Here is a 27020-nt window from a genome sequence, read left to right as displayed (position 1 = left end):
ACGTAACACACCGTGAGACGATATAAGGTGCATTCGAAATGCTTTCAAATTGATCGAAGAGGACACATTCAATCAAACACATTAAATTTTCAATTTTATTACTATATTTACATATATATTCTATGTGGTGAGGGGTGTGGGGTATAGAATTCTTCTGGCCTTCGATTAGCGGTCCCCGCTTCAAAGATTTGAAGGATTTTTGTTTCGTACAGTTTTGTACAAACTTATTAACTGCCAAAAATGAAACAAAGCACCAATATCCTAGGCAGCAGTTTGTGCTACTGTAGTTAAATAAACACGTAAGCATAATAGCACATTACTCATAAAGCACTCTTGTCGGATTGGTCTAGATGTGGTGCACTTCTTGGCCAATCACAGGTGAGGGAATGCGAAGACAGAAGCAACATGCCTAACGCTGAAGTCCACCAAGTGGACACCAAGCGCGTCTTTGTTAATTTTGCAAATAAAAAATAATGAGCTCTCATTGTTTCGAGGGTTGTTCTCAGGTCTCTTTCAGGGGAAAAGTATTTTGAAATGTGATTGTCAAAAACATACTGTACAAAAAAAAAGGATCCGGGTGCTTCAGCCTAAGGGAGGGAGCACTCGACGGGGTCCTGGGAGTCGGGGGAGAGGTGGCAGTTGAAGGGCCAGGCGAGGCCGAGCAGCTCCAGGGCGTGGCCGCACTGCTGCTCGGCGGCCAGGCAGACGGACCTGCAGGGCTGCAGCACCCCGCCGTGCGGGCTGCACTGGGGCAGGAGCAGGCCGCACGCCAGCCTGCGCAGGGGCTGGAAACACGGCAGCTCCGTCAGCACCTGGCACAGGACCGGCGTCAGTCACGTGACCCGCATCGCACACACTTTGCCAGCGTGTGAACTGTTCTTCCAATGCATGTTTGCCACTGTGAGGCACCACATGTACTAGGCCCCTAAAATCATACACTTTCAAATGAATATTAAACACAATACACTAATAATATGAACCAAAAAATAATGTATTAATAATACAAGTTATATAAATAATTAAAAATAACCTTTAACTCTGTTCATATCAGTAATGTGAACTAATAATACACAATTCATTAATAATGTATTGATAATATGATGCAATAATACAGTAATCACTTGGAGAACAAACGGAATGATAAAGATTTTTGAAGTGTTAATGCCCTTGATTTTTTCATGGTAAAAGGCCTGGAGGCTGACCCTGTACTGGCGAAGCACTTCGGCCGCCTCCCTCTGGTCAGAGATGGACAGCCAGATGTTTGGGAAGGAGGTGAGGTTGTAGCTGAGGTTCCGACACATCTCCACCTGGATGGGCTCGCAGGCAGAGGCTGGGGTGGGGACAGGACAGTCACAGTCCCAGCCAGGCGTCGAGTAAACATGGCACAGCATTTAGAGAAGCAATAATGCTGAAGAACAGTGTGGTATAGTAGTTGGTGAACTCAATTGTGACCAGAAGGTTGTAGGTTCATATCCCAGGCTAGTTCAGTGATTGTGCCATTAAGGTAAATGTAAAGTAGCTACTTATTCTAAATGACATCATTACAACATTCAGTACAGCTGCAAGAACAACCAGCTATGCAACTTGTTAACAGCCCAGTTCGGACAAAATGTTGCTTCAACTATTTTCATTGTAAGAGTAACACATTGCTATAGTGTTACTATTCATCGTGACCTTACAAAGCCTTAATTCAGAGTGGTTTTGGTGGTCCTAAATGAGAATGTTGTTGTGGCCCCAAAGTGCTCCAACATAAATCACTAAATCGCTAAAATCTTTTTTTTAAAAATGTTTAATTGTGTGGCCCTGGGGTGGTTGTGGCCCTAAATGTCTGCATAGTGCTTATTCCAGCGTGATGCTTTAAAAGGTTGCGGTGATGCCCTGTGCTATCGGAGGGAAACGGCAGGGCTTGGCGTTGCTCACTGAAGGGGGGGTAGGTGGCGTTTTCGCAGCCTTGCTCGTCTGTGCCGTCTGTGCAGTCAATCCATCCGTCACACAGCCACTCCTGGTGCAGGCACTCGCCGCTGCCGCATGCGAACTGCGCTGGGCTGCACGTTCCTGGCATGCGCGCAGCAGACGCCTCAGCGTTAGCGTAGGCATATCTATTAAAATCTCCCAGCGCATCTCCTAGCGCATCTCCCAGCGCATCTCCAAGCTTATCTACACACATCCTCTAGCACATTTATGCACATCTATCTCCTAGCACAAGTGCGCACAACTGAAATACTGCACAGAAACATCCCACCTGCTCATACCAGAAGAACCTTCTTACTGAAAGCAAGTGGACTTGGGGATTTCTGAGATACATACAGTACAGTATCTAGTTCAACAGTATAGAGTTGTCATCAAGTGAAACACTAAAACACTGATATGGCATGTTATATGTAACTACGATATGTAACTCATCACAGCTTTTTGTACTTGTACAATCATTTTACATTACATTACAGGCATTTGGCAGACGCTCTTATCCAGAGCGACGTACAACAAAGTGTATAACCATAACCAGGAACAAGTATGACGAAACCCCTAGAGAGAAGTACCGGTCCAAGTGCAGGGAACAACCGCATAGTTCAACTTGGACCCTGGTGGTTAAACTGATTAACACTAACAACGAGAACGGCAACAACGCAATCTATGGAAAAATAAAAATAAATAAAAATACAAGTAGTCGTTAAGACTGGCGCATCAACTAAGTCACCTATTAAACAGCTGCCTAGTTACACCCCTAAGTTTAGTCATTTACAGGGGGGGAAGGGAGGGATGGGGAGAGGTGCAGCCTGAAGAGGTGGGTCTTCAGTCATGATGATCATGAAAAGAAACCAGTAGTACTAAATGGATGAGCAACACAAATATGTAATGGCACGGTGCGCGTTCAAAATTTGGGGTGGTCCTCCGGAATGACTTACTCTCAGAGAGGGAGACGGCCCGGTAGGTGGCGTAGAAGCCGGTGTCCGCCACGCCCTCATCCGCCACAAACAGCACGGTCATGACTGGCCCAGAGGAGGTGAGTTCAGCAGGCAGGCTGGTACCACAGAACCTGGGAAAGGAGAGGCCAGCGCACGGTCATGACTGGCCCAGAGGAGGTGAGTTCAGGAGGCAGGCTGGTACCACAGAACCTGGGAAAGGAGAGGCCAGCTGTGGTCTGGTGACTGAACCCATCACGCCTGCACTGGGGAGAGACTTCAGGGATTCGCCAAAGCTGGTACTGGAGATCTAAAGTCCTGTAGGTTTTCACTCCAACGCTAAGAACACACCTCATTCAACAGCTAGACATTTTATTTATTTATTTATTTATTTAACCCTTACAGAGGGTTAAATAAATAAATACGGTCTGTTTCATTATAGAGTTACAAGATCTCATCGAGCTGCTGAATTAGTAGAACTGTGTGTCTCGAATTAGTGTCGAAATGAAAACCTACAAGATAGTAGGTCTGCAGGAACAGGGTTGGGCAGCCCTGCTCAAGACCAGGAGCTGAAGTAACGCTGTTGGAGCTGAATTAGCACCAGATATTTTACTCTTATTTGAAGTGTGGAGTGTTACGCCACAGGGGTGTGTTTTACCGGCCCAGGACGCTCCCGTCCCCCGTGTCTGCGCCGTCGTGCACCTCCACGTAGTCGAACTCGCACACGTCCTGCGTCTCCAGGCTGAAGTTCCGGAAGGTCAGCCGCACCACGTGACCCTCAGCCACTGATATTCGCCACGTGCACAGCTGAGGAAGGGAGAGAACGGGGAATGAAATGCCAATCAATTTACCCGTTTGAGACAGGACACCTGAGGGAGGGCACTGTGATACGGTGATACGGCTAAGCTGAGGAGGAAGGTATACTCACTCACCTGTCAGTGACTTGTTGGTGAGTGTAAATTAGGACAGTTCTTAAGGATTTATCTGTTGGTGAGTGTACATTTATATAGATGGTACAGCTGTTTGTGATTTACCTGTTGGTGAGGATAGGTTTGATGTTTGTGATTTACCTGTTGGTGAGGATAGGTTTGATGTTTGTGATTTACCTGTTGGTGAGGATAGGTTTGATGTTTGTGATTTACCTGTTGGTGAGGATAGGTTTAATGTTTGTGATTTACCTGTTGGTGAGGATACGTTTGATGTTTGTGATTTACCTGTTGGTGAGGATAGGTTTGATGTTTGTGATTTACCTGTTGGTGAGGATAGGTTTAATGTTTGTGATTTACCTGTTGGTGAGGATAGGTTTGATGTTTGTGATTTACCTGTTGGTGAGGATAGGTTTGATGTTTGTGATTTACCTGTTGGTGAGGATAGGTTTGATGTTTGTGATTTACCTGTTGGTGAGGATAGTTGATGTTTGTGATTTACCTGTTGGTGAGGATAGGTTTGATGTTTGTGATTTACCTGTTGGTGAGGATAAGGCTTGATGTTTGTGATTTACCTGTTGGTGAGGATAGGTTTGATGTTTGTGATTTACCTGTTGGTGAGGATAAGGCTTGATGTTTGTGATTTACCTGTTGGTGAGGATAAGTTTGATGTTTGTGATTTACCTGTTGGTGAGGATAGGTTTAATGTTTGTGATTTACCTGTTGGTGAGGATAAGTTTGATGTTTGTGATTTACCTGTTGGTGAGGATAGGCTTGATGTTTGTGATTTACCTGTTGGTGAGGATAGGTTTATGTTTGTGATTTACCTGTTGGTGAGGATAGGTTGATGTTTGTGATTTACCTGTTGGTGAGGATAGTTTGATGTTTGTGATTTACCTGTTGGTGAGGATAGGTTTGATGTTTGTGATTTACCTGTTGGTGAGGATAGGTTTGATGTTTGTGATTTACCTGTTGGTGAGGATAGGTTTGATGTTTGTGATTTACCTGTTGGTGAGGATAGGTTTGATGTTTGTGATTTACCTGTTGGTGAGGATAGGTTTGATGTTTGTGATTTACCTGTTGGTGAGGATAGGTTTGATGTTTGTGATTTACCTGTTGGTGAGGATAAGGCTTGATGTTTGTGATTTACCTGTTGGTGAGGATAGGTTTGATGTTTGTGATTTACCTGTTGGTGAGATAGGTTTGATGTTTGTGATTTACCTGTTGGTGAGGATAGGTTTGATGTTTGTGATTTACCTGTTGGTGAGGATAGGTTTGATGTTTGTGATTTACCTGTTGGTGAGGATAGGTTTGATGTTTGTGATTTACCTGTTGGTGAGGATAGGTTTATGTTTGTGATTTACCTGTTGGTGAGGATAGGTTTGATGTTTGTGATTTACCTGTTGGTGAGGATAGGTTTGATGTTTGTGATTTACCTGTTGGTGAGGATAGGTTTGATGTTTGTGATTTACCTGTTGGTGAGGATAAGTTTGATGTTTGTGATTTACCTGTTGGTGAGGATAGGTTTGATGTTTGTGATTTACCTGTTGGTGAGGATAAGTTTGATGTTTGTGATTTACCTGTTGGTGAGGATACGTTTGATGTTTGTGATTTACCTGTTGGTGAGGATAGGCTTGATGTTTGTGATTTACCTGTTGGTGAGGATAGGTTTGATGTTTGTGATTTACCTGTTGGTGAGGATAGGTTTGATGTTTGTGATTTACCTGTTGGTGAGGATAAGGTTTGATGTTTGTGATTTACCTGTTGGTGAGGATAGGTTTGGTGGTTTGTGACTAGACCTGTCGTGAGAACATAAAGACTGAATACATTAACAACAAACACTGTGACGTTGTTTTATACACTGTTGTTGAAGTATGTTTGAAATTTGTAAATTCACAATTGTCGAACGAAAACGCTGGATTTACCTGTTGGTGAGGATAGGCTTGATGTTTGTGATTTACCTGTTGGTGAGGATAGGTTTGATGTTTGTGATTTACCTGTTGGTGAGGATAGGTTTGATGTTTGTGATTTACCTGTTGGTGAGGATAGGTTTGATGTTTGTGATTTACCTGTTGGTGAGGATAGGTTTGATGTTTGTGATTTACCTGTTGGTGAGGATAAGGCTTGATGTTTGTGATTTACCTGTTGGTGAGGATAGGTTTGATGTTTGTGATTTACCTGTTGGTGAGGATAGGCTTGATGTTTGTGATTTACCTGTTGGTGAGGATAGGCTTGATGTTTGTGATTTACCTGTTGGTGAGGATAGGTTTGATGTTTGTGATTTACCTGTTGGTGAGGATAAGGCTTGATGTTTGTGATTTACCTGTTGGTGAGGATAGGTTTGATGTTTGTGATTTACCTGTTGGTGAGGATAGGTTTGATGTTTGTGATTTACCTGTTGGTGAGGATAGGTTTGATGTTTGTGATTTACCTGTTGGTGAGGATAGGTTTGATGTTTGTGATTTACCTGTTGGTGAGGATAGGTTTGATGTTTGTGATTTACCTGTTGGTGAGGATAAGGCTTGGGGTGGTTTGGGCTGGACAGAGAGCCCTCAAGTCCAGATTTCTGCCCCCCACACTCTGCACAAACAATAACAGACTCCAGCAACACTAACACAACATTAACACAACAAACACTGTAGCACAGTTTTAGTAGCAACATGCACAATATCCCACTTGAAGTATGTTTCGTAACAATTTCGTAACATTCACAGAATGTCAACGAATAACTGCTGGAACCTTGCTGTCTTTTTTAAGGTTCCTTTTTTTTGCATTAGCTGCTAATATTTTTTCCTGGTAAACCAGAGGCTTACCAAATTTAGTAGGCTTGTCTGGAACGTTGAAGTTTTCCCTCAGTTAAGATATAGCACAGATTGGCCACTTGGTGGTGTTATAGTGCACATGATACGATTTTGGCATTTGCAAGCCCAGCTCCCTAAACCCTTGACCAAGTGTTACAAATTTTTATCACAAAAATGGTTGCATAGGTTTCTTTCCTCGTCAGGAACAAATTTACCTCAACAAACCCTAACTTTGGCCATATTGCTCCTCCACAATTTTTTTTTTTTCTAAGAAACATTTACAATGCTGGGACTCCGACAAACAGAAACTAGTGTACAAATATTCATATATGCTTATGAGTCACTTATGAAACAATGAACAGTGTCTAATGTAGCTTTGCATTCACTTTACATTTGACTCCAGCCCCTGACCTTTGTGCTTGTGGCTGCAGTTGGCCTCGTCACTGTGGTCTTGGCAGTTGGGGCGTCCGTCGCACACAGAAATGGGCAGCAGACACCTTCCGTCATCACACAGAAACTCATCTCGGGAACAACTCTCTTAAGACATAAGAACGTAAGAATACATAGTGAGGAGTTCACACCTTTCAGCCACATCCAGGCTTGTCATAAATGCTTTCTTCGGACACACGCACACGCACACACACACCACAATGCACCAGTGAGTCCTGTATGAACAACGCCAGCTTCTAAGTGATCGGCACATTTGCATCTGATGGTGGATGCACGTATATATTCCTGCACTGTTGGTGCCTCCTCATAAAAGACGATTGAGTGTAAAATAATACATTTCTGACGTGTCCATTTCAGAGCTTGCCGAACACAGTCCTGGGGACTGATGTGCACGCTGGCTTTTGATACTGGCATTTGAATAAATTTTATTGATCTCTACCCTTCTGCCTGAGCTCAGTCATGTCCTTCCATTGCTCGTACACTCTCCCTCCACTCTGTTTATCCGTCTCCATGGAGCCGCCGTCCTGCTGTCACCTCAGTCACCATTACCTCCCCATGCACTTCACCATGACGACATCGCCAGTCTTGTTTCTGCCTCCAGCACTAGCACTATAGACTGAGACGATTTATCTGCAATTTGTATTGTTTGTCTGTTGGCCCTCCTGTTATCCATTTAAGTGACATTCAGTTTCCCCCCTGGGGATTATAAAAAGAGTACGCTACTCTTCTGTGATACAGTCCCCCTGCACCTCCCAGCGCACCCCCCTGTTCTCCTCGGGCCTGGGTCAGCCCGGCCTGCCCCAGTGAGTGGGGGGGCTTCTCCCCAGTATGGCACTCACTCTGCTGGGGCAGAATGGCCTGGTACTGGGCCGAGAACCCGCTGCCTCCAATGCTGCTGTCGGAGCGGAACGTCACCCACACGGTGCTGCTGTTGGTGTTCACTGTAGGGGGCGCCACATTCCCACAGAATCTGCAGGAAAAAATGGAAGGCAATTATAGTACGTGAGGAGAAAAGGACCTAGTCTCCTTTTGTGTCACAGACTCATAACTGAATTAGCTATATTAGCTGATCAGTGAATAAATTAATCCATTTATTGCATTACATTTTTTGAAAAAGGAAAGTGGACAGTCTGCCCTCCTTTCATACTTTTTGCTTTATTCAGACAGCAGGAGAGCATATAGGGTAACAAATGGAAGTGGTATCACAGGAAAGAAAAAGTGTTATAGCGGGGGATCAAAACTCCAAATGCACAGGGGTTTTGAGGTGTTAGGGACAGTGCTAAACTACCTTGCCTAACAGCCCCATTACCAACAACAGGTTGTCACACAGCACTTCACATAAAATAACCCATCTGAGCCAATGTTTTTTTTTTTAATGGCTCCCTGTACCCTGAAAAAGAGCTGAACTCCTGGAAAAAAAGCAGGAGATTATTATTTTTACATTATTATTATTATTATTATTATTATTATTATTATTATTATTAAATCTAGTGGAATGACAGCGCTGAACATGAAACACCATTTACAGTGGCACCATTTATTTTCCATGTCAAATGACAGTTTGACTTGGAAAATACTGTCCTGATGAATGTTAAGGGTCCACAGAGATCCTGGGAGGTGGGAAAGCACCACTGGATGAAAGTGGGCTGTGGGCAAGGACCTTTATCTGACGGTGAGCAATGTTAATGAACACTGCTGCACGTGCTCTGTGCTCACAGTGCACAGAAACCCAGGTCCATAGGTAGCTCATTGCAGAAAAAGGCTTAGTGGTGACCGGCGAGGTATGAGCTCATCGGAGCACCCAGGGTGGGTGTGGTGTAGACCTGGTGATGGACGTGGTGTCCTCGTGCTCCTCCCGAAACTCGAGCCAGTCGAAGAGGCAAGGGGAGGGGCCCTCCACGCCCAGGGAGGACACGCGCAGCTGGACCAGGGCAGGGGGCCGCGCCCGGATCACCCACACGCACAGGGAGTCCGGCGGGTACTGGGCCGGGTGGTTCGGGGAACTGAAGCTCCCGTCAGAGTGGTCAAGGACGCCCCCACACTCTGGGACATTAGAAGCGGACCAAGATGGAGGGAGGAGGAGGAGGGAGGAGGCGAAAGGGAGGGAGGGGTGGAAGAACAGCAGAGAAAAAGAAAAGGAGTGAGAGAGAGTGAGAGAGATAGAGAGAGAGTGAGAAGGAGGAGGGAATATCAAGGAAGCAGAAAGGTCACTTAAAGAGAACATTGCACAAGCAATGAAAATTCCCTCAGACAAATGTATGTTCTGTGCCTTATATTAACAACAAATGGCTTGCAGACCAAAACTTAAACTCAATGGACAATGGCTTGGTTGGACCCACCAGGACAGTATCTGTTCACTAGACCAGTCCTGCTGAATATACTGTTATCAGGTAGACACTAAATAATTTATAACAGGAGTTCCTGAATTTGTTTTATTTTTTATCACAAGGCCGATTAAAATAGCCAGCCCAAAGCTGAGAACCCTCACCTTAATGAAACAGTAAATATTTGAGAATGTATCCAACATCCACAGCTATTATGTCTAAATTATGATGTCATATCCGGTATCTGCACAAGAACGCTACCCATGCTCGATTTACAAAGATCACAGTATAACCTGATTCAAAATGATGCGGTAATTACATTTTACTTTTATCCAAATGCATAAAATATGCTATTTATAAACCATGAAACAATAAATACATATCTTCTATTTAGACCCCTGTTTGTTAAGCCCTGATTTATATTATTTTAACAAGTGAGCTGAGGTAGATTTATTAATACTGTATTAGAATGCAACAACTGCAGTAGACTCACTGTTTGTAGAGTCGGCACCCCCTGTTGGTTGAGAGGCCACAGTGCTGTAGGAGGGACTGGTGTTCGTGGGATGTGGGGATAATCCAGCAGGCAAACTCCATGAATCTATGGGGGTCACAAGCCCCCTTTCCTGAGTTTGTTGTTCATTTAATTCTGTACAGTATGAAACAAAAGGACAAGGAGAAGGTAAAACTATCAGGAACTTAACTTACTGTAACTAACACTGGGTAACACCTTACTCAAGGAAAACAGAGAGGAGGTCAACCAATCAAATGGGCCCATTAATAATAACCAAAAGACCAATGCCAACAGTGATCTGTGGACACTTTGTGGTCATGGAAATTCTGGTAATTTCCACAGCGTTCCTGGAAGAGTAGCCAGAATTTATCCCACAATCGCAGAACTTTTCAACATACTGCATGATTGGCGGAGCTCATCTACTTCATTGTGACATCACAACCACACAATCCATATTCTGTTATCCCAGATCCTTGTATGTCCTGTACTTACGCGTGAAGATAAGCCCCAGAGCCAAGCCCAGGGCCGCCACCAGCAGCAGCACAGACACCAAAACCACTATGGCCCCCCAACCGCACCAGGGCCCCCCAAGACGCACCACACACATGCTGAGCACACTGCGACCTGGGAATGACACACCAAGACAGAGAGAGAGGAAAGGTCCAGTCTAATGGCTGTCTATGATTCTGTGGTCTATGGACAAACAATGAAATGCTGTCCCCAAGTCAATGTAGAGTGCTTTGTTGCCATGGTTACAAATGTGACAGCACCAATCCAGAAAAAGACAAGGCCACTCTACTTTGTATGCACTAGGCATACCTACCCTTTCCCATATTGGCCCTTTATAATTCAGAGAACTCCAATGGCTGTCAGTTGAGAACAGAGTCAGGCATTTGAAGCCAAGTCTTACCTACCAAATTATGAATGACTCTGTTGCCAAACACTTAATTATTTTAATCTCATCAGGGATACTCATAGATACACCACTACAGCCAGTGCAACAGATATTGTCCCTTATAGGTGCAAGACTACATTGGGGGACACACTCTGTGCTTGGCAGCTACTGAATGGAATCAACTGCTGCCCAGAATTAAAGCAATCGCCAGTGCTAACTGCTTCAATAGAGCAGTGAAGTAATGGTTGCTGAGTTAATGAGAATCAATCAAGAAAATGTCAATGTGTTCTCTGAATGTGTATTTGTTATATATAGTAAGATAGGGATGATCTGACTTGTACTGTCAGTCCTGACCATCGCCAAGTACAAGGACCATAATCCATCATGACTTTATTGTGACTATTTTCCCCGATAATTATGCAATGCATATCCTATGTATATTAAATCATTTGAGGATAGTCACCCATCCATCCGTCGGGCGTGCGGACCTCCTTTATTTCAGAACATGCGCACTTTTCAATCACACCGAAGCACAGAATCCGGCAAATACACATAACATTCAGCCCGACGCCGTTTCCTGGAATTCGTTTTTTTGTACGCAATAGAGACCAACTAGACGCACTGGTAGGATTCCTGGGGTCGATGAACTCACTGGTGGCCGGTCTCTGCTTTGGCTCAGTTGTGTTGAGGGTTTTGACCACTTCCCTGACCTCTCCACATTCCCGATCGTTCTCCGGTTCAAACGCAGGATTGCAGAATACTGTCTGAGATTCAACAAATAATTTTGGTTATGTGTAATGCAATTCTGGCCATTACCCATTGAAAATACCAATAAACCTATGTCAGACCTAACAACATAATACTAGAGCGTTGCAATACAAATGTCTGATGACAATTTCTTCCATCACATCTATCCTACCTCGTACATGTCAGATGGTTCCGTTTCCACGGTGACTTCAGTGAGGTCCGTCATCTTTGGCAGTGATAGCAGGTAAAGTTTTAAAACGTTACATTTAGCCTCCCAGTCCCAATGTGTTTTCCAAATGTAGCGCAACACCAGAAAAACAATAACAACATCAGGATGAAAACACTGTACATTTGGACAAATGAGAAAAGTGTGCTTTATGACATCGTTGTCATAAAGCAGGAAAACACAAATGTCTGTGTCAACAGAAACTTGTTCTTAGTCAAAAAATGTTGTAAATATTGTTAAAAGCACATCAAATTAAAAGGTTCTACATGACGACAACTTAGTGTGAAAAAAATGATATTCACAAGCAAAACAGTATTATGATTTAACTTAATTTATATCCATAAAACAAAGACGTAAAATGTATCGCTTCCAGTGAGGTAGATGAGCCCTGTTTCGTTTTTGTTGAGGTCGAGCAGTTTGTAATGAAGGGAGAAAAAAGACTCCCCTCTCCTCTCGTTTTCTGCAAAGCCGAGTCAGCTGAGAGGTATGAGCTGGTTTGGAGGGCCTACGGGGAGCCACAGACCAAGTAAATTCTCTGTAAAACCCTTAATGATCTCATAATCCCCAAAACCGTTTTAGAACACTCAAGAAAAAATCCTGCGAATCATCGATTTTACTCATGTTTTCTATCGTGTGCGTTTCTTGTGCAGTAAAATAATATGTTAAGTGAACACTTACTGTATAGAGTGCATATGGTCCCAATTGGACTCATATGTACATTGTTAGAGTAGCATTAACACGGCAGATTTTACTGTGAGTGTAGATTATTTTCGAAGTACTTTTGTTTAGAGTATTTGTTGTCTTATTATGTAGGCTATTTGTAGAATGCCGCACTCACATTTTCTTATGTTTTTGATACAGTTTCCTGTATTATATAAAAATTGATAAAATTTTGATGTGAAGAGATTAATTTTTCTCTCTCTGTTCTCCAGACGCATTCACACACACACACACCACATTATCAAAGTAAAATCAAAGGTGCACTAGAAATAAAAATGTTCTCCAAAAAAAAAAAAAATTGCATTTGTTTGCAGTTGGGGGTTAATGAATAAGCCTTCAGCAAATATGAGTGATGTTTCAGTTGGATGAGGACGAATCCCACAGACGTAACCACAGTTCTCATTTACAGGAAATCAGCATGCAGGCCCGGGCTCTGACTGCGCTGTGTGCAGCCTTCTTACTGATGATATCTGCTAAGGAAGGTAAGCATTTATGGTTTATGGGGACCCTGTTAGCACCTGATAGGCTAGAGCATGCCCTTTGAGTTATGGCCAATGGAGGGAGCAGAGGCAATATTTCGGTAGGTGATGTTGTGATAGATGACCTGCGAGCAGCATTCTGGTGATAACTGCGGGTTGGACTTGGGTTGAGCTGAGAAACATGCAGATCCTTACTGCGTAGTAGAGCGGGGGTCTGCAGGTTCATGTTGTTTTTTAATCACCTATTTGACCAAATAAAGGTGTTGAGTTCAGGGTTAACTCACTTCACCTGGTTTCTTGGTTTATTTGTTTTTAAAACGAGAAAACAAAAATCAACAGGGGGAAAAAATGTTGTAGACAAAAAATCAATTGCTGCAAGGCCACTGACACAGTAATATTAGCAAAGGACAGCTTGTTATCAAATGCCAAATGCCTAACGGACTCCTTTAATGAGGACAACGTTGCAGCTTATATTTCATATTCAATCATAGTTGACTGCTGGAAAGTTCCATAACTGAGGCCGGGTACCCTGCTTCACTGTCTAGAAAGAGGCATAAAACTTACAACCCTCTGGGGCAAGCACATGTAGAGGAAATGGGCAGGTGAGGCATGAGCCCCTGCCACTTTGATGTGTCACTCACAAAGTACCCACCTGGATGTTTCTCTTTTTCTTTTTGTATTACCTTTATTTTTCTCATTTCGTATGACTAAAATACTTTAACTTTAGTTCTGTGGGTCTCAGGAGGATAAGAGTAAGGTCGTCCTGTTCGTGACTGATGTTATATAATAATAATAATAATAATAATACATTTATTTATGTATACATCATTTAAAATAATGCATTTATTTATTTGTATTATTATTATAGCAAATAATAATATTATTATATTGTAGTGAAAGTGAGAAAATCTATAAAAAAGAACAGAGCCATAGGTACCCCACTAAGGAAATTAAGTTGAAAGGTGTGATGTTGCAATTAATGCACTGTGTGAGAATGGCTGTGTGTAGAAATGTTGGAGGAACACTGTTGGAATGGGGGATGGGGACACGGGGAGTGGACTTCCCTACAAATATAAATGTATGTCCCTGTTTGAGGTTCAATCCTCTGATACACTGGTTCTTAATCTTTTTTAATATCAAGACCCAAATTAGAAATTGATGTTTTAGGGGCTGTTAAAATACATATATGAGCACTGTTTAGTGGACTACAGACTCATTCTGGGTCCCACCTCATACACTCCCATGAACCATTTTGGGTCCCAACCCATGCTCTAACCATTCCACCATATTACTGACTGTGATTTTGGGTTGAATTGAAGACTTGGGGTGACATAAATACACCAAAATTCTCATTTCTATTTTACACTCAGCGCAGACACAAGACACGACAGAATACTACGATTACGGTGAAGACTTGCCCAAAAACTGCTCTGTGTCTGAGTCCATCGCTGGAGGCTGGGTGTCCTACTCAGAGGAGGGTGCTGAGGGCAGCGTGCTGACCTATCACTGTGCAGTCGGACACTACGCCTACCCAATCAGCACCAGGGTCTGCAGTGACACTGGGGAGTGGTCTGCCATGAGACTGGCCAATGGGAGGCAGGTTGCCCAGGCAACATGCAAAGGTAAAGTCAGACACAACAATTCAGGAGGCCACTCACTTTGCGACGGAGATGGAAATGGAGACGGAATTGGTGTGGAGTAGAATATGGAGTTGCTAAATTGTCATAGAGGATTCTGTAAAGTAACAGGTTAGATTGCCATTATGGGCTGAGTGGCGAGAACAATCAGCAGTGATATGTCACTATGGCACTCTGAGTCTGTCCACAAATACTACCGCGTAAACCCTCTCATAGTCTGTTAGGACCACTGGTTCTCAGCTCCTGTTATTAATGTGCTGAACGTTGTCAGTATAATCACTATACAGCAGTCAGCCAGCCAGTCTCTTACATTGCAAAGCAGAGATAGCTTCACCTACTGTGGTGGGTCAGCATGTTTTCTACTGCAGTACCTCTTCCTCATGTTCTGTCTGTTTCTCTGTTTTCTTCTCATTTTTCATGTCCAACCCTTGCTCTCTCTCCCCCCTCTCTCTCCCTCACCCTCAATCCCCCTCTCTCTTTCTCTCTTCCTCCCTCCCTCTCTCTCCCTCAATCCTCTCTCTCTCTCTCTCCTCTCTCTCTACCTCTCCCTCAATCCCTCTCTCTCTCTCTCTCTCTTTCCCTCTCATTCAATCCCCCCTTTCCTTCTCTCCCTCCCTCTCTCTCTGTCTCTCTCCCTCTCCCTCAATCCCTTCTCTCCCTCCCTCCCTCCCTCCCTTCCTCCCTCCCTCAGAGGTGCAGTGCCCAGCCCAGCTCCAGCTGGATAATGGGGAGCTGTGGCCGCGGCAGGAGTGGTTCAGGGCGGGGGAGGTGCAGGAGTTCTCCTGCCAGGACGGGTTCACTCTACGCGGGTCAGCGGTGCGAAATTGCACCATGTGGGGGGCTTGGACCGGCTCCACCCCGGTGTGCGACGACCAAGGTGAGGGGAGACTCAGACCCAAAAAACGCTCCACTAACTGGCACAGGCCTGTTGGTGCACGACGCAGTCTACACACTGAGGTTCAGAAGCATAAATGCACAGAGATCTGCGGAATTTGCGCATACAAGCGCACGGGCAGATTGGAAGGGAATTAACAACTTACGACGAAGAAACAGACAGGCTGCCAGGCACAAAGTGGTACAAACACAGACAATTCTATACATGCTGTGTTATCACTACAGTCTATACCTCACTGTGATATTGCCATATGTGTAAAGCATGATTTGTAAAGAAGGGTTTTTATTTAAAGGCTGGAATTCACAGGTCTGTTTGCATGTCTGCCTGTCTATCTGTCTGTCTGTCTGTCTGTCTGTCTGCCTGTCTATCTGTCTGTCTGTCTGTCTGTCTGTCTGTCTGTCTTCCTCCCCAAGCGGATGACTGCTCAAACCCAGGGACCCCACCAGGTGCCCTGCGGACGGGAGACCGTTTCCGGGTCGGGGAGAAGGTCCAGTACCGCTGCCAGGCGGGGCTGGACCTGCTGGGCTCGTCTGAGCGGGTCTGCCTGGAGTCCCGGGAGTGGAGCGGGTCCGAAGCCCGCTGCCAGGGTGAGTCTGATGGGGGGGGCGGGGGGCGGGGGGCGGGGGGTGGGGGTTGGAAATCTAGCTAAGAGAACAACCTGGTTCTGCATAAAAGCTTCCGCTACAACCAAACCGTCATGGCAGGATGCACAGGTCTAACAAACAAAATGTCCAAGCACAAGCATCACCCAAAATCAACCTCCCTCTCTGCCCAGCCCCGTTCACCTTTGACTCCCCTGACTCGGCGGCCCGGGCTATAGCTGGCTCCCTGTCTGGCGTGATGGATGTCAGTTCCCCCGAATACAAAAAGAGAGGTGAGACAGGGCCACGGAGACTCAGATATGCATTACATTACATTACATTCTACAAATGTATACTCTATACTGTCTGGGGAGGCTATAATCAGCTTCTGTTAATCATTAGAACCTCATGTTTGTGTATGTGTGTGTGTGTGTGTGTGTAGCTATATGTCTGCGTGTATGTGTGTGAGTATATGTGTGTATGCATATATCCCTGTGTTCACGTGCGTGTATGTGCACATGCGTGTGTGCGTGTGTGTGTGGGTATGTGTGAACATACTCCTTTGTGTGTTTGCCCACATATTTTGATAATAGGAGTGTTTTCTGTTCTCCACAGTATCCTTTATGAGGAACTTTCGCTTCGGGGAGGACCAGAGCCATCTGAACATCTACATCCTGCTGGACACGTCGGGAAGCATCAGGAAGCAGGACTTTCAGAAGGCCAAGGACACCACCGCCGCTCTCATCAGCAAGGTCTGCTTTTATATATACGTGTGTGTGTCCATGTAAACAAAAGATAATTAAGTAAAGGTAAGAGCAGAAAATTAACTTCCCGTGTTTATACAGCTTGATAGATAACTGTGCCAATTTAAATGCACCGGCTACCCATTCAATCGGTGTCCTAACCAAATGATCTGAACATGGGTCTGTGTTTCAGCTGGACAGCTATGACGTTAACATGAAGTTCCAGGTCATTTCCTATGCCGCTGAGCCCAAGGAGATAATGAACATAGCCAGCCCCTGGAGCAACAGTGTGGAGCACGTCCTACAGGCACTCTCAAAATTTAACCACACTGGTAAATCTGCGCATACACACCAGTGCAATTTCTCTGTTTGTGTTCAGTAAACCAGTCATGTTCTAACAGTCGCACGCGCACCCACAGCCTCGCCCTCTATCCTGGTAACCTATCCTGATGGAGATCTGTTATTGTGTAGCAATACAAAGGCTATAAAGGCTAAGAACACATTTCCTCAGCAATCCTCAATTTATTTTTATTCAAAGCGGTCAACAATTTCTCAAGCAAGAAGAACACTAGCTAACTAACTAGTTGGCAAAGCAACTGACACTATACCCAGGCATCAGTGTCGCCACCTCCCCTCACGCGCCTGGCTGTGGCGCGGCAGTAACGCCGCTTACCTGTCTACCTGTCGCTCGCAGTCCACGGGAAGAAGACCGGCACGAACCTGCACGCCGCCCTGGACATGGTGTACAAGAGAATGGCCTTCCTCAAGGAGCAGAAGGACGGCAGATTCAACGAGACGCAGAACGTCATCCTCATCACGACGGACGGTAAGCTGAAGGAGACACGCGAGGGGGGGATGGGTGTGTTCAGGAGCACACTTTTCAGGAAGCAAATCCTACTTTTTCGGAGGTCCCAGTAATCAGAGAGGAAGAGGAGGGGCCTTTTTACTACAAGGACAAGATGTCTTACGACACTTCGGCAGTACCGTTGCAAAGTAATATTGAGGATATTTTCTGCATATTGCCAATCACATACTAGAAGATATGCACTAAACAGTAGGCAGGATGTTTAGCAGTACAGTACATATTTTGAAAACACAGCAGTTAGAGGTCAGGTTGCGATGACCCTCTGTGATGTAAACAACTTTTTTGACTTTCTGTTCCTGTTCAGGCCACTCCAACACAGGGAGGAGCCCCAAGGCCGTCCTGGCCAAGATCCGCAGCCTCATGGGGTACAGCATCAGCACGCCGGGCAAGAGCAAGGACCTGCAGGACCACACAGCCGAGAACCTCCTTGGTGAGAAACATCACAGAGGGGGGCTCTGAGGCTCCATTACCCCCCCCCCCCCTTCAAAAAAAAGAGAGCGACTGCGTGGTATTAATGAGTCACAAACACTGTATGCACCCATAGGGCCTTGCCAACAGGCCACAAAAAGGCGTCACAGTGATGTACATGTAACTCATGTACTCAATACAATGTTATTACCAGGCAAATTTCCACTAGCACCACTTGTGCCAGCAATTTTAAAACCGATATAAATATGTCATCTTGATGACTGTGTTGCATCTTGCATTTCATTTCTGAAACTCCAGCGGCCATCTTGTTAGCCTTCTCTTTCTCCCACACTCACTGGCCTACTCATTTTCTCTTCCTGAACATTTTCCGTTCTCTCCTGCCAGCCACCTCTCCATGTCCTCAGTTGAATTCCATGCAGTGACTGTGTCTAACCCCTCTACTCCTCTGCACCACGGCACCTCTGACCCCCTTTAGATATCCTTTCTTTTTTCTTCTTTCTTTTCTTGGATTTCCTTTTAGATAATGATGCAGGTGTCGCTGTGTAAGATTATAGCTGTGGTTATCTTTCTAAATGCAGCTTCTTGTTACTCTACAAATTGTTGCTTGTTGGGTAAATATTACACTTACTGTAATCACTGCCAAATGGTTGTCATGTAATGCAATGTAATGTAATTACTTTATGTCTGTTGCCAATGGAGGGCCTGGCTTGGGCATATGAGCCAGTGATTGGCTGCACGTGGCAGTGCAGACAGATAGTCCCGTGGTGAGATGCATACGTGTTGTGTCCTCGCACGTGCACGTTCCTCTTTGCGCCTCTCTGTGTTTTTTGTTTTTGAGCATGTCCCAGTGCGTCCGTCACGGTCTGTGTGTGTGCTCACAGACATCTACGTGTTCGGAGTGGGGCAAAACGTGAACAAGAAGGAGCTCAACACCCTCACATCCAAGAAGCAGGGCGAGCAGCACATCTTCATTCTGAAAGAATACGAGGACCTCGGGGAGGTGTTCGACAAAATGATCAGTGGGTCACCTGTTTCAAAAACCCGATAGCACTGCACACTTTCACTCACACATGAACCCATATGAGGGGAAAGACCTCATGTTGAAAACATGCAGAGAGAAAGAGTGATGTCCATATAAATGGCAATGTAAACATGTTAACAAAAAGGTCTGCATTCTTATAGTGTTCTCAAAACGTTCTTGAAGCATGAAAGCACCATTGATTCTCACATGGTGGCACGTGGATCCTGACGCAACGTGAAACCAATGAAATTCACAACAGCATCAAGATCAATGCATAAAAAAGCCTAGAAACTGTTAGCTGCAAATGGATAAATTAGCTTTACTTGGCCCAAAAAAATTCACTCTCTTTATAAATTTAATTCACCTTGAAATTAAGCAACAAACATTGCCCAATGACCTTTCGTTTTCACGTCTAGAACTTTCTGTGCCAGATTTGTCTGTTATTATGAAGTAAGGGAACCCTAAAAGGTTGGCAACAGTTAACAAGGCAGTAATCTGTCGCATCAAATTGCAATATGGTTTAGTCCTCTTGCCGTGAGTCAGATATTGTTTCAGCATATTTACTGTATGACAAATATTTTTGCTGAGGTAAAATCTTATATTTTATTTATTAAGAAGGGCGTTATCTTGGTCAAATTCCGATTTAACTGGCTCTTTTAATTTGGCCAAGTACCCTACCGCTGCATCCTCCCATGTATTTATTTGCATATGAGTGCGTGGGTCTGAAGCAGGGGTATCATATCATATGAGAAGCCCTTCAATGTGGGGGTGCAGGTTTTTCTTTTACCCAGCAGTGAGATGCCCGTTTCTACTCACCAAGGTCTTGATTTTAAGACAACGATTCGTTAATTAGTTGTATCGGGTGTCGTAGTGTTGGGCTAAAACCAAAGCCTGCACCCACACCAGCCCTTTTCAGATAGGATCGGACACTCTTGTCAAGAGCTTCTTTCCCCCTCGGTGATCAGGTGACTCGGCTGTGACCATGTGTGGCATCGCGCAGGAAGCGGCCAATAAAAACCCCAGTAAAGACTACACCAGGCCGTGGCACGTGCAGATCGAGAGCACGGTGAGAGAGCGTTCCCCTAGTGACCACACTAACGGGGACAGACTTACGGGCAATTAAATGGTAACCTTGTGTGTACTTTATTTGGACATTTCAAAGGGACAACTGCAAGCCTTATCATATGATTCAGAAAATGACGTCTTAGCTTCTGTAAGGTTAGCAGGCAGGTGTAACCTGGTAGATAAAAACCAGCAGAAGCATAACAGGCCAGACTGTGTAAAATGGTGACTGGCTGACAAGCAATAGTGCACTGGAGGGATCCCTGCATTGCATCATGGGTGACAAGCAGGAGTGTACTTTTTAATGAAAGCAACCATGTCGGGTTTGCAGTGTCTCAGTTTCAAAGTGAATGCAGGCTAAATTGTTATATTTCTGTGTTCGATGACAATCTGTGTATCCACCAGCCCCCTCCCTCAACACCCACTCCCCCACACCCCCCCACACCCCCCGCCCCCACCCCCACCCCCACCCTGCCCCAGTAACCCGTGGCAACTTTATTTCCAAATTTCTGTCACATTTTCTAATTTGACAGCCACGGCTGCTGCTGTACTCCTAGCATGTGTGTGGGTGGAGAAGCTGTGAATCGAGGGGCTCAATTAGGGATTCCAAATTTAGAAGGGGAGCGAAACAGCAGAGGAATTGTAAAAGAAATTAATAAATAACAGTGTGTCAGACGCAATTGGAGTACCTGGAGCTTGTCGTTCAAGAAATGGCTAAGGAAGTTTAATCAAATTAAATCTTTTTTTTGTGTGCAAAAATGTGTTCCTTCTTTTGTAAAATTTGCAGCCATTTGAACATTTTTGCTGTGAGGCAGAGTCTACATTTGTGTTCCGTGTCACAAAAAGACCGCTGACACATTTCAAAACAAGGGTGAAATTCATCTAATATTTTTTTTTTAATGAGGAATTAACACACTCTTTACTCTCTCCAACCCGTCCAAAACTCCCGGGCAACGGCGAAGTCTTCCGGCACAGCGCAGAAATGCAAGGGCTCCATCGTGACTGGGAACTGGGTGCTGACTGCAGCTCACTGTTTCAAGCGTGAAGCCGTGGCCAACCCAGGCAGCGTGAAGGTTGTGCATGGTGAGAGTACACTCGTCCTTTCTGCCATAAATAAATCAGTACTTTTTGTTTGTTTTTTTTAAAATTTTATTTCATGTTTTAATTCAGGAGTAGGCTGCTCTGGTCCCGATTTCCAGAAATGATACTAGTTTTGGCTCCATCCTGGAGGGCCACAGTCTGTTCATTTTTGTGATTTTCATTCAGTCCGCAGCCAGTTTAGGCCCTGGAAACAAGGTGTGCAGACTCTTTAGCCAATCAATGACATAAATGAAGCGCTTAGGTGCAGGAACACGTCAAAAACCAAGAACCATAATTATAAAGAGTCGCAGAGTAGGATTGCTGATCTAGGATCAGATTTCTTCCTGTCTATATCTTATCATAATTCGTAATGAACTGATCCTAGATCAGCATGCCTGCTATGAGGAGCGATAACCACAGAGCAGTGGTAACCAACCCTGTTCCTGGAGATCTGCCATCCTGTAGGTTTTCACTCCAACCCTAATTTGGCACACCCAATTAATTAGCCGCTCAACAAGATCTCTCGCTGTTGAACGAAGTGTGCTTTGTTAGGCTTAGAGTGAAAACCTACAGGACGGTAGATCTCCAGAAACAGGGTTGGTCACTACTGTCTTAGAGAAAGAGCTCTTCGGCATGCAATGAGGGCAAATCAAATGGTGTGCTACCATTTACCTGTACCACCAGGGGGCAGCTGTAGAGCTACAAGGCATCCATAGAAAAACAGCTGGATAAACCTGTGGTTATGGAACGCTATGCAACATCTCTCTCCTCTGTCTGACAATTTCACAGGGATGAGTGAGGAAAAGTTTGCCAGCTCCGTCATCTTGCACCCGCAGTACAACGTTGCGGGTTTGAAGCACAAGAAGGTGAACGAGTTTTACGACTACGACGTCGCGTTGATCAAGTTAAACCAAAGCATCAAGCTGTCGGGAGAAGCCAGGTGGGTGAAGCATAAGGGCCAAAAATATCTTCTTTGAATGAACAGATTTCTATTTTTTTTTTACTTCATAAGGAAGAAAACTCTTATCAGAGGATTACAACTGTTTCTTTTACATGTTCCATTAACAGCGATATATACTGAGCAAGCAGGTTAAATACTGCCAAGTACACGCAGTGTCCTTACCGGAATCGAACCGACTTGGTTTACAGCCCGTCTTACCACTTACACTGTCTCTTAAGAGGAATTGTTGAATAAAAAAATTTAGGGATGTAAACCTGCAGGGTGTAGATCTCCAGGAACGGGTGGACCACTGTCTCGAGGATGTGATAAGTTCGCGTAGCAGGGTCGCGTGCTGCTCCGGTTGTGACGCGCTCTACGCCCACACAGCTGTAACGGGGCTAAGTGCAAGTGCGTGAGGCGTGATAACAAAGGTGGGCCTGGCACCGCCTGCTCAGCCAATAGGGGCTGTGCTCCTATTCTGCACAGTATCTACACCAAGGGTGCCCAACTCTGGCCCTGAAGGGTCAGTCTGTGTGTTGGTTTTTGTCCCAACTAATTACCTTAGATTTAGTTTTTTGACAGCTCGATAAACTACACTGGTTCACTCCTGTACCTGACCACAGTAAAATCCTTAGGATACACTGTAGCTGGTGCTTATACAAGTGTCAGATCAAGATATGATTGAGCTAATTAGAATAAAAAAGGCACAAAATCCTGAAATGGATCGGTCCTCTTTGTGCACCATGATCCACCCTATGCAACGGTTCTGCACTGAGGTATAACGTATTGTTCTGTAGGCCCATTTGTTTGCCTTGCACAAAGCCAGCCAACCGCGCTCTCAAAATGGACCCCACCTCATCATGTGATCAACACGGTAAGCGCAGTCAACTGTTAACCCTTCCTTCAGTATTTTACTACATAATCCCTTATCAAAGTGGAATGTACTCAAAATTATTACAATGTAAAATAATATAATAGTATTGAAATTAAATATATTATCAAGGTCAGAATATATATTGCAACACGTATATATGGACAAATATACAAATTATTGTAGCCTACATAGCGTTTTTAAAAATAAATTGCTGTGAAGTGTGTTAATCATTATATTTAAAAAAATATATGAATTTCTACGTTACAATATATTTCAGTATATTCTGTTTCTGTAGAGGATATCAGGTTGTACCTCAATGTGGGAAAAGCTGGAGTTGTATTTGCTTGCGTACACCTTGACAGAAGAACTCCCTTCGTGGTATGATGACTAATACAGGTCCTGTTTGAGTTCCCAAATTAATTTTTAAGGGCATGGACTTATTATTTAACTGTTGCTTCAGAGACCGGTGCTTGTTTAGGAGTTAGTAATCAGTGTGTTCGAACTGTTCGGTTTTCCATGTCGCTCAGCATGGTTGTTGCATGCGTTCAGTGAACTGCATCTGTTCCGTGTGTGCAGAGAAAGCCGTGTTCCATCTGGAAGAGACGCCAGCCTTCTTCCTGACCGAGAAGGTCCTGACCCGAAAAGAGACGCACGTTCAGAGAGGATCCAAGGTGAGGCCTCTTTTCCACAAAGAGAGTTAAACATTTAAACTCCTCCGATCATAACTAATATGCACATCTGGTTTTAACCAGGATATGGCTTTCAGGATATTGTGCATATTGTGGTGTGCCCACACACCTAAAAGATTTCTAGCATTAGCCTTTCACAAACATGCACTTTCATGTCTATGTTAACTGACATCTCATCTCAGGTAATAATTGCTCAGGGGCCCCCATTTATAAAAAAGGTTCTTAAACTTAAATGTAACCTTAAGATCATTCCCCAAATACGCTATTGCACATTAACACAATATAAAGCAATCAACACATCAACTTTTGTAATATTCATGCTGTTACCGTACAACCTCAAGAGAATAAAAATTTTTAGCATACCTTGCTATGACTATTAGTCCACATCTCATACCCACCCCTACCCTGGCTTCTCCATTGCTGATTGGCTGGAGGTTTTCAGTTCGAATTGCTTTGTACTTACAGCTGGGCATAAAAAGGAGAGCGTGATATAAAAAAGTTAACTCTTAAGAGAATTGCACACAAGTCCTTGTGTCTCTGACAATGACAGAGAGCGGACTGCATCAAGCACGCGGCGGTCACCTTCAAGCCCGAGACCACCGCATCCCTGGCGGAGGTCGTTACGGACAGGTTCCTCTGTACCGGCGGCTCACAGGACTACAAAGACGCAATCGCCTGCAAAGGTGAGCATGACGACGCACGCCACCAAGCCACAGACGCAGCAGCACGAGGCTGCCTGTCTGACTCACTAGGAAGTACGTTTACTGTAAAATAAATAAATGCATAAAGCATAACTACTAGCGATTATGGTTTCAATTCAATATCAGTTTTGCGTTGCATTTCTACAGTACGTGTGGATTTATTTTTGCAGGTGATTCGGGGGGGGCTCTGTTCCTTCGGAAGAAGCATCGCTATTTCCAAGTAAGACAAAAGAAGCAAAAATTTATTTTAATGAATAATACTCTCGTCGTGTTCTCTTATCATGTGTCAAACCTCATTAAACACATAGCAGTAGCTGAAAGAAGTGTAATCTGGCATGACTGAGTTCTGATGGAACATGTGATTAACCAATGGGCACATTAATAGGGCCTGTTTTTCCCACCTGCACTTTTCATCCAATCCAGGCACCTTTTCATTTCACCGTCCATTATTTGATTGGTTTAAATTAATTTTTTTCAACATTGAAAAGTGTGTGTGTCATATTGCTAATTTACAACAATTGTGGTTCCTTAGGTTGCAAGATATTGATCTGAATTCAATCAACATTGGTCCTTAACTTTGCTGACAAATTAATGTAATACACTTTCTTCACAATCTAAGTCATGTTTTAGTGATTGTTGAACATGCCAAACTGTTCTTGAAGAAAAAAGAATGGTTAGTCAAAGTTTAGTAATATAATAATAATAATAATAATAATAATAATAATAAAATACACTAAGATTTGTTTTGTTAGTGGCAGTTGAATTTGGCAGACTTATTTGTAGATCTTGTCTTGTCATCCACCGAGTAATTTGAAAATTTAGAAGGCATATTATGCATCCATTAAGTTAATGATTGATGAATGATGAATTGATGACATGCAGATAGCAAATTATTTCCACTACTTGTGAGTTTCAGCCATCAATCAAGCAGAGCAGGAGAATATGCCAATCTAAATTAATTAGGTGTCCACTCTAATGGCAGCCATTTTCTGCTGAAGGATGAGAATGTAAATCATCTCACTAATTAGAGAGTTTAAATAATGCCAGTTAATCCAAATGGGACTGCATGGCTGACAATTAGCAGAATGCATCTGGAAAAGCATGGGCTCAGCATGGGTGTCCAACTCAGTGCACTAGCCTACTACAGAGTATACAAACTCATATACTCAACAGTAAGCAAGCGCCCCAATTTGGACATGGCCATGGTTTAAAAAACCTACTTAGGAATGGAATTTACTATCCTTGTGCTGTTACTCATCTGATCCCACAGGTGGCAGTGGTGAGCTGGGGCAACAGGGACAAGTGCTCTGCTGGAGACTCCCCCCCTGGTGACGCACGGGACTTCCACATCAGCATCTTCTCAGTGTTGTCATGGTTGAAAGAGCACCTCAGTCCAGAACTTGAGTTCCTGCCAGCCACCAGTTGAGACTGCACATGTAGCATCTCAGACAGACTTACTCACAAAACGTGATTAAAATCTGATTGTAACCGTTAAAATGATCAACTGATCAACCATATAAATGTAATTATGATTGACAAGTGCTCAATAACGTGAGCCTTGGACATGTTACTTTTTCCTTCTTCGTTCCCATTAGTTTCCCTTTTGACAAGACGTGGTTGACTCACTCAAAACCTGGAATTCTACACGCACCTGGAGCCAGCTTTCCTCTGCCAATCAATGCTAGATTTTAAGGTTATTTAGTCATACCTGAAAAAGAAAAATCACAGCTTAGCATATCTTATATTGCACCCATGGCTACCCGATGGCTTTCAATGTATGACGTCCTCCTTATTGAAGATCGCACATTGTTTTGTGGGCCATGGAGGATGGTGGTTTTTAGATGGGGTTTTGATGGCCTACTGCGGGTCCTGCTAGCGTCTCACGGCACCGTTGGCCTGCGGCGGGGTGCAGGCGGTAAGGCCACGCTCAGGCCAGCAGTTGCAATTAATCCACCACATCATTCCCCTGAGCAGAAAGTAGGGTGATATCACAGGCGAGGGTTTCATTCCAGCTACACAGGGAGACACACTGCAGGACCGCCTAGTTTCACACAGTCAAACGTTAAGTATCACAAGCATACCAGTTAGTCCAGCAATTCATTCATATGAAAATACTGGGGAGACATGCCCCCCCCCCCCCCAACCTACATGTATGGGTGACATGCTGAGGAGTCTGAGATTATTCCATCTGACTGTGGTGTTACTTCAAACATTGTATGTCTGCTTGTAAATAGACTAATACTGAATAAATAGCATCCATTTCAATCTTGTCCTGTTTTTTGTTTTTTTGGAATACCAGGGGTGGGGAGTTTTTTCCCCGTGTGGTCAGCGAGGACACTGGTTTCCATTTCCAGCAGTTAAACCCCAGACCACAGCTACACATTTCACACAGGGAAACAAGATCAGCCATCAGCAAATCTGATATATCTAAGTTTGGGTAACTTAATCTAAAACAGTCTCACAAGTGGGCCGTTCACAGTGGATCATTCACAAAAATGAAAACACAATACAATTTTCCTCA

At 44.1% G+C, this 27020-nt stretch overlaps 2 protein-coding genes across 3 annotated transcripts; one reads left to right on the top strand and one right to left on the bottom strand.

The window, feature by feature from the left end:
- Positions 1–577: 577 nt before the first annotated feature.
- Positions 578–12775, bottom strand: mfrp (membrane frizzled-related protein). The gene is made up of 13 exons (XM_064303791.1): positions 11730–12775; positions 11463–11574; positions 10408–10539; positions 9898–10050; positions 8904–9123; positions 7920–8050; positions 7042–7167; positions 6333–6409; positions 3562–3710; positions 2907–3037; positions 1921–2055; positions 1203–1330; positions 578–812 (listed from the first exon to the last, which is right to left on the bottom strand). Exons 1-13 carry the CDS (start codon positions 11781–11783, stop codon positions 588–590), a joined length of 1773 nt encoding a protein of 590 aa, XP_064159861.1. The 5' UTR covers positions 11784–12775; the 3' UTR covers positions 578–587.
- An 81-nt stretch (positions 12776–12856) lies between these two features.
- On the top strand, positions 12857–26764 carry si:ch1073-280e3.1 (complement C2). Of its 2 annotated transcripts, none has more exons than XM_064303747.1 (18): positions 12857–12985; positions 14353–14604; positions 15311–15496; positions 15928–16101; positions 16290–16388; positions 16711–16847; positions 17032–17170; positions 17533–17664; positions 18008–18133; positions 19014–19151; positions 20119–20219; positions 21178–21298; positions 22085–22235; positions 23033–23109; positions 23686–23780; positions 24349–24481; positions 24670–24719; positions 25770–26764. In XM_064303747.1, exons 1-18 carry the CDS (start codon positions 12922–12924, stop codon positions 25923–25925), a joined length of 2331 nt encoding a protein of 776 aa, XP_064159817.1. In that variant the 5' UTR covers positions 12857–12921; the 3' UTR covers positions 25926–26764. The 2 variants fall into 2 exon arrangements, with proteins under 2 accessions (XP_064159817.1, XP_064159818.1); XM_064303748.1 differs by lacking the exon at positions 25770–26764 and adding an exon at positions 25032–25061.
- The last annotated feature ends 256 nt before the right edge of the window (positions 26765–27020 follow it).

This window comes from Anguilla rostrata, chromosome 12, assembly GCF_018555375.3.
Source record: "Anguilla rostrata isolate EN2019 chromosome 12, ASM1855537v3, whole genome shotgun sequence".
In the NCBI taxonomy this organism is placed as follows: Eukaryota; Metazoa; Chordata; class Actinopteri; order Anguilliformes; family Anguillidae; genus Anguilla; species Anguilla rostrata.
Note: the sequence above shows the minus strand (reverse complement) of the source record. Positions and strands in the feature narration are given on the sequence as shown.

Bases quoted from the DNA above. Each gene is read 5' to 3' on its own strand.
- mfrp (XM_064303791.1), bottom strand. From the start codon at position 11,783: ATGACGGACCTCACTGAAGTCACCGTGGAAACGGAACCATCTGACATG. The intron at 10,051-10,407 runs GTAAGTACAGGA...CATACTGTACAG, and splicing joins TCTGGGGCTTATCTTCACGC to AATTAAATGAACAACAAACT. The intron at 813-1,202 runs GTCAGCCTCCAG...GTCCTGTGCCAG, and splicing joins AAGTGCTTCGCCAGTACAGG to GTGCTGACGGAGCTGCCGTG.
- si:ch1073-280e3.1 (XM_064303747.1), top strand. From the start codon at position 12,922: ATGCAGGCCCGGGCTCTGACTGCGCTGTGTGCAGCCTTCTTACTGATG. The intron at 12,986-14,352 runs GTAAGCATTTAT...TTTTACACTCAG, and splicing joins GATGATATCTGCTAAGGAAG to CGCAGACACAAGACACGACA. The intron at 16,102-16,289 runs GTGAGTCTGATG...CTCTCTGCCCAG, and splicing joins GTCCGAAGCCCGCTGCCAGG to CCCCGTTCACCTTTGACTCC.